Source organism: Mus caroli, chromosome 13 (assembly GCF_900094665.2).
Source record: "Mus caroli chromosome 13, CAROLI_EIJ_v1.1, whole genome shotgun sequence".
In the NCBI taxonomy this organism is placed as follows: Eukaryota; Metazoa; Chordata; class Mammalia; order Rodentia; family Muridae; genus Mus; species Mus caroli.
The window spans coordinates 23,721,109-23,728,623 of NC_034582.1; the positions used below are offsets into that span (position 1 = coordinate 23,721,109).

The 7,515-nt window shown below is 37.1% G+C and overlaps 1 protein-coding gene across 1 annotated transcript in view; it reads left to right on the forward strand.

Moving 5' to 3' along the window:
* The window catches only part of LOC110308603 (prolactin-5A1), a 9,654-nt gene extending 2,818 nt beyond the window's left edge, over positions 1 to 6,836 (forward strand). Inside the window, exons 2-5 of the mRNA XM_021181035.1 lie at positions 485 to 663; positions 3,755 to 3,862; positions 5,021 to 5,209; positions 6,341 to 6,836. Coding sequence (XP_021036694.1) covers positions 485 to 663; positions 3,755 to 3,862; positions 5,021 to 5,209; positions 6,341 to 6,526 — 662 coding nt within the window. The 3' untranslated portion in view covers positions 6,527 to 6,836. The remainder of the gene's footprint in view (positions 1 to 484; positions 664 to 3,754; positions 3,863 to 5,020; positions 5,210 to 6,340) is intronic.
* The last annotated feature ends 679 nt before the right edge of the window (positions 6,837 to 7,515 follow it).

The following is a 7,515-nucleotide window of genomic DNA, read 5'->3' on the forward strand; positions in this document are numbered from 1 at the left end:
AGACTAAGTTCCTAAGTTCGGTGGAGTCCCGGAACCAAGATGTCGCCCGCTGCTCTTTAGGCAGAGGTCTTCAGAGCCAGGCAGACACCTGTCCTCTGTCTGGGAGGGTGGCCGGATGTCTGCGGCCTGAAAAGGGTGCTGACTCAGCAGTTCTGTGGCTCCCACCTGTCCCAGAAGCTGTCTGCTTCTGTGGTGCACCCTCTCACCTGTGCAGACTAAGTTCCTAAGTTTGGCTGAATCCTGGAACCAAGATGTCTCCCGCTGCTCCTGAGGCAGAAGGCTTCCGAGCCAGGCGGACACCTGTCCTCTGGCTGGGAGCATTAACTAAATTTCTATAGGGGAAGACATATTTTTTTTCTCAACCCATCTCAGATATACAAAGCTTTGTAACAGAGGGCACAGTGGCTATACAGGGTTTCACTATACAGCATGACTCTTGTGACTTCACATGAATAATTTGTCTCTGTGATTTCATTCCTTATAGCAGGGGCACTTCTGCTGCTGCTGCTGTCAAACTTGCTCATGTGGGAGAATGTGGCCTCTGTGCCCAGATGTATCATGGACGATGGAGGTTGCCAGAAGGTCCTCAACTACATTTTTAACATGACAAGCACTATATCTGAGAACTTCAACCACCTCTCTTCAGAAACATTAAATGATTTTGTAAGTACCTCACTAACAGCTGGCTTCTCTATAAAAAATGCCCTATGTCAATAACTGGGTACACTACAGGTTAAATGGCAAGACATCATGAATCAAAATCCAAACAATACACATTCATAGGCTCGAAAAAGCAAAAACCACTAGAACATGGGGAGAAAACAAGTTGGTTTCATAAACTGGCTAAATTTGTAAAAAAAAAAAAAAAAAAAAAAAAAAAAAAAAGTATTTTAAAAATACTTTTGAATACAATTTTAAGAGATTTTTCTCTAATATGTCTTTTTTATTTATCTATTTACATTTCAAATGTTGTCCCCCTTCCCAGTCTCATCTCTGCAAACCCCCTCTCCCCTATCCCCTTTGCTTGTAAGATGGTGCTCCTCTACCCACCCACACCTGCCTCAGCCCTCTGTCATCCCTATGCTAGAGTAACAAGCCTCCACAGGACCAAGGGCCTCCCCTCCCATTGATTCCAGATAAGGCAATCCTCTGCTACATATGTAGCTTCAGACATGGACCAAACCATATACCCTCTTTGGTTGGTGGTTTATTCCCTCGAAGCTCTGAGAGGGGTCCTGTTAGTTGATATTGTTGTTCTTCCTGTGGGGTTGCAATCTCCTTCAGTTCCTTCAGTCCTTCCCCTAATCTTCCACTGTGGTCCCCTCTCCCCCAGGCTCAGTTCAATAGTTAGCTGTGAATATTTGCATCTACCTTAGCCTAATGCTGGCAGAGCCTCTCAGAGGACAGACATACTAGGCTCCTGTCTGTGAGCACTTCTTGGCATCCTCAATAGTGGTGGGGTGTGGTGTCTTCAGATGGGATAGATTCCAAGATGGGGATCATCCCTGGATGGCCTTCCCTTCAGTTCCTGCTCCATTTTTGTCCCTGCATTTCCTTTAGACAGGAATAATTCTGAGTTAAAATTTTTGAGATGAGTAGGTGGCCCCATTCCTCATCTACTGGCCATGCCTATCTCTTAGAGGTAGTCTCTTCATGTACTTTCTCTCCTCTCTTGGGTATTTTGACTAATGTCATCCCCATTGGGTCCTGGGAATCTCTTGCTTTCCTGGCACCTGGAACTTTCTAGTGGTTCCCCCATGTAACCACCCCACTGCTACATATTTCTACTTATTCTCCTAACCCTCTGGACTTCTCACCTGTCTCTTCCCATACCTAATCCTGTGTCCCCTTTTTTCCTCCCCCTTAACTTTCTACTCTTGATAGAATATCCTAAAAGAAATGAAAAGAGCACTAAGGTCCTGTTCTTGCATGCTGCAGGTAGTCTCCACTGACATTCTTCACTTAGTTCACTGAAGATATCCAATAAAGGAGAATCAAGTTGGGTGAATCCCTTACATTGAAAATAATTAGTATGACTGAAACAATTTCAAAAGCCTAAAATCTAGGAGCCATTGTTTAAAGAATTTGAGAATGTGAGTTTACCATTACAAGGTGAGAACCGTATTAGAAATAAAAATAGGCTTTCTCTCCCTGATGAATGTACTTTGAGGGATGGATCTTACTCATTTTCTATCAGTCCAGGAGGCAAAAACAGATAAGAGCTGCAGCATCAATGAGTATCAGCACAAGGTACCCATGTGTGTAGTAAACATGTATTAATATTGTCCTCTGTAGTCGTTGTTTTTGTTTTAATCCTCCATTCCTAATTGGCAACATTTAATCTTAAGATCCCTAATAACTCATGAAACACTAACAATTTAGCTGATTATTAAATTTAAATAATGAATGTGGTAAATAATATATAGGAACATACAATATTTAGATATTAATATGTAAATATTAAATTATATTTTATACTTTAATTTTTTATTGTGGAGTATTTCCTAAGATATACTTTGATACTATTGCAATCAACACAATTATATTATTAAATATTCATGAATTTGATATATTCAATGTCTATAGAGACAGTGCTAATAGAAAGTTAAAATATAGTTCTATAACATGTAATTAAAGTAAGTATATCAGTTTTCTCCAACAGAAATCATGAGTTTGAAGACATATATGTACTACGTATTGGACTCTAATCCTAAAGAAAGATAATCATTAAAATAGTATTTTGTAAATTTGATGCTTTAGTGCTCCCGTTGTAAATAGTAACTTTTAATAGAGAGAGAAATCAGAACAGTAAATCTATAAAAAATATAAAGTTAAATGTTTAGACATGAAATTAGATTTGCATCTCCAATGAAAAGAAGTTAATAGACCAAGGGTTTCTTTTTTAATTTCTTAATTTAGAGATTTAATGTACTCTTAACATCTTAACTCATGGATAGGAGAAGTTTCACACATTTCCAACCCATACAAGAAGAATTACTAGCAATTAATCACCTCAAATAGATGGAGAACCAGTATTTTTCAGCAAGAAGCCCCTCAGTATACTGTCCAATCCCAAGTCATTATCCACAAACACATGGACATGTGAGGAACACTAAATGGAATTAGGGGGTCATATTTACATGTACATATTTATATTTGTTTGTGTGTAGTACATGTGCAACAAAAAGAGAAAAAAATGAAAACCATATAGCTCCTTTCATAGAGTGTGCTGAACTGTCCAAAGAGGACTCACTCACTGTGCCTGGCTCAGGGTGCTCACATGCTCCATTGCTTATTACATACATGAATTTCATTTATTCAAGGTATATCTTGATAATTTTTTCAAGAAAATAAGTTAGTGAGAATTGTGGGATTTATTTTATGAAATGTGAAAAAATAGTAGCTTACTGAGACCTTGTATATCTCTCCATTAATTAATTGTAGGTGTGTGTGTGTGTGTGTGTGTGTGTGTGTTGTGTGTGTATTCATCAAATGTCAAAAACTCATGGAATAGCACCATGTCTTTAAAAAATTAAATCATAAAGTTGAGAAGGCATGTGAATCTAGGAGGACTTGCAGGGAGTAGACTGTAGGGTGATTATTACATAAATACAGTACTCATAGGTGAAATTCTACAACAAAAAACTAAGAAAATAAATATGTTAAACACTTGTAGAAAGTGCATTAATAACTAACAGTCTGCTCATGAGTTCATTTACTCAATTCCAAAACTCTAACTGATTTTTTTTTCCAGGATACAGAGTATGATCCACACCAGAAATTCCAGAACAGGCCCACCATGACCTGTCACACTTCATCCCGCTCTATCCCAAACAACAAAAGGAAGGCTGAAAGAATGCAGGTAAGTCCTCATAACAGGTACTCTCTAACACAGTGACCAAACCATCAGGAATGTGCAGAAAGAGCAAGCAGCGCAAGACAGGCATACCCTATAGCTAATAAAATACATGTAAAATAAAAGAGTAACTTTAAAGCATAGCCAGGAATTGGTCATGAATCATTCCCTATTTTAATAACAGCTTTACCATTAGGATTGAACCTTTTATTATGGAAGAAACTTTGAATTGATTTAAATTTTCATGGTTAAATTTACCCTCCCATGCAGACTTTAAAAAAAAAGTAACTAGAGTTGCAATTTTTACTATTACTAAAGAACTTCCTTGGGAAGCTTTGCACACTACTAATCATGACATAAACTCTTCTTCTTCTTCTTCTTCTTCTTCTTCTTCTTCTTCTTCTTCTTCTTCTTCTTCTTCTTCTTCTTTTTGGTTTTTGGTTTTTGGTTTTTGGTTTTTGGTTTTTGGTTTTTCGAGACAGTGTTTCTCTGTGTAGCTCGGGCTGTCCTGGAACTCATTCTGTAGACCCAGCTGGCCTCGAACTCAGAAATCCACCTGCCTCTGCCTCTGCCTCCCGAGTGCTGGGATTAAAGGCGTGCGCCACCACGTATAAACTCTTCTTGACTTGGAAGATGTTACTTGTACTTCTGCTCTTCTGCCTACTTCTTCACTCTTACCTGACGCCATTTTCTAGGGTCTTTACATGCAGGTCCAGTAAAATACTATTCATGTTTTATGGGGTATAGATATGTATTAGGCAGGCAGTGCTAGTGTGTGTGTGTGTGTGTGTGTGTGTGTGCTACTATATATAGGCTGCTTATCTGATGGCCTGTTCATAACCAATCTCAGCATAATTTAAAGTAATTATCATAATATATGTGCACATGGCACACATATAATCTGGTCTCCCTGATGATTGGATAGACCAGCATTCTGTATATCTGCTAGGAACATAACAATTGTAAACCATAAGTAAAGGTAGAGGAAGAGAAAGTGCCTCCTGAGAGCTGCCCCATGGCTAGACACTTCACAAACTGGTTCAGTATTGCTTCAACCAACCATCAATACTTCACAAGCTCTGAATACTCAACTAGTTATCACATACAATTCAAACCCCCAGTTATACCCATATATTAACATGATGCTCAATTGTTTTTGCTTAGCCTGTGGTGCTTCTGAATGTGACAATGAGAATGCTGGCTGCCTGGAAAAACCTTCTGTACCATGTAGAAAACAACATGGCTGATCTCGATGGAACTCCTTATGTTATCATATCAAAAGTTAAGTTGATTGACAGACAAATCAGAAAACTCACTAAAAATCTGCAGAACATTAAGACTATACTCAGCCAGGTAAGTTGTCTCTTTTAAACCTTATGGCTTTTGTTTTTTATGATAGATGTAACATCTATAATGAAAACTACAGAGTGAGTTCCAGGACAGCCAGAGCTAAACAGAGAAAGCCTGTCTTGAAAAATAAAACAGAACAAAACAAACAAACAAAAGGAAAGGAAAGGAAAGGAAAGGAAAGGAAAGGAAAGGAAAGGAAAGGAAAGGAAAGGAAAGGAAAGGAAAGGAAAGGAAAGGAAAGGAAAAAAGAAAACTAAACCTGGGACTGATTCTATGCCTGCCACAGTTAAATTTAGCCAGATAATCTCATAAACAGTCTAGGGACTAATACGTTTGTGGCAGCACAAAAGTGTTTTCACTCAGCACCCCACAACACAGAGCTCTCCTGATGCATTAATGATTGCTAGAAATAACATGGACAGTGCCTTTCCTGGGCAGAGTCTAAGTATCCCATCGATTTCACCACCATCATCCATACATTAGAAGAATTTTAACCCACCAGGTGCAATCCTCATCAGTTCTGTACCTTTGTGTCCATAAATTATGGAAAATGAATATTGTTGAAAGAGAGGAAAGCAAAATTGTCAATTAGCCAGGTGGTGGTGGCACAGACCTTTAATCCCAGCACTTGGGAGGCAGAGGCAGGTAGATTTCTGAGTTCGAGGCCAGCCTGGTCTACAGAGTGAGTTCCAGGACAGCCAGGGCTACACAGAGAAACCCTGTCTTGAAAAAAACAAAAACAAAAACAAAAAAGAGTAATAAATTACAAATGGCAGCTCAGGGATGACATGGAAAACATGAAAGCCTCCTCACAAGAGAACTGATTATAGATTCTTCCATATCCCTTGGTCAAAACCATGTCCATAGTCAAGTAGCAATTCTGTCTCCTCCTAGAATGATATATTTCATCTTGGATCAACTATATTACAAAAATTTATGCATAGTTCTTCTGTCTAGTTTTAGGATAACTAACAGATTGGTAGTACCCAGGTCTATATACATGAAACACGTATATTTCTTTAAGATTTATATTCATAATATTCTTCAAAATATTATTCAAATTTTTAAAGTAATGAGGCTCAATAAATATTAATAATGTGAATAATAACTAGCTGACTTTCATTTGGTGAATAGGTTCATCCTGAACTTAAGAAAAATGAAGACTACCCTGGCTGGTCAGGAGAGCCATATGTACAGCAATCAAAAAGGAGATTTCAACTTTTTGGTTTGCATAGTTTGTTTGTCTGCTTGGACAATGATGCACAGAAGGTTTCTGATTTCATCAATATCCTGAGAGACCAAATTTTGCCTAATCAATGAAAAGCCTTCCTATCATCCTTCCTATCTATTTCTGGGGCAGTCCATACTGATCCAAACCTTAAAAAGTTCTTTAAGTTTAATAATATTTATGTGTGATTAAATCTAAAGGGTCACTTCTTTTCAAATTTTTTATGTTTAATTAAATATAATTACACCACTTCTCCTTCCCTCTACCCACTCCTTGCCCCCCATTGTCCCCTGATTCATTCTAATCTTTATAAAATGAATTTTTATTAATTATAATTCCACATGCATATAAAGTATTATTGCTATCTGTATGTATAAATAAATGAATAAATATATAAATGTAGCCTTCTTTATTGTTGCTTTATGTATTGTTTTCTTTATGTCTGCTTTTTAGGGTTGACAACATAATATTGGAGAACCATTTTTCCCATTTCTCTCTTCATGTCACCTACATACTGATATTCCCTCTCTAGTACTCCTCTCCATCCCACCATAGCCTCTTTGATCTTTCAAGTTTAATGTAGTTGTTCCAGGTAATAAACTCACTTCTGAAATTTGAAGCTAGGTACCATAGATGGGAGATAAGATACAGTGTTTGTCTTTCTGAGTTTTGGTTACCTCACTGACACTTTAGAAATGTCAGTGTTTAACAAACTTAATTTTTCATCATTTCTTTTGTTCATTTAACAATAAAAAATTAAACCTGTTCAAATTTGTTACCAAAAATAGTTTTTAAAAGATGATTCAATTTCACTTAGAATCATAATTAGTTAATATAAGTTATTAGAATCAAGGTTTTGATCCTACAAAATAAACTGAAATCTCAAGTATTTTTATGAAAGCCAGCCATTGACTATGAACCATTTTTCACAGAAAAATAACAAAAATGCAAATATTATAAAGTGTCTATCTTCAAATACCATAAATAGAATAAAGAAAAATAAAAGATCTACTGAATGGGCTTAACTAGAATGCAAGATATGGAGCACAGTATTGGAATCTGAAAGAATAATACAAATTAT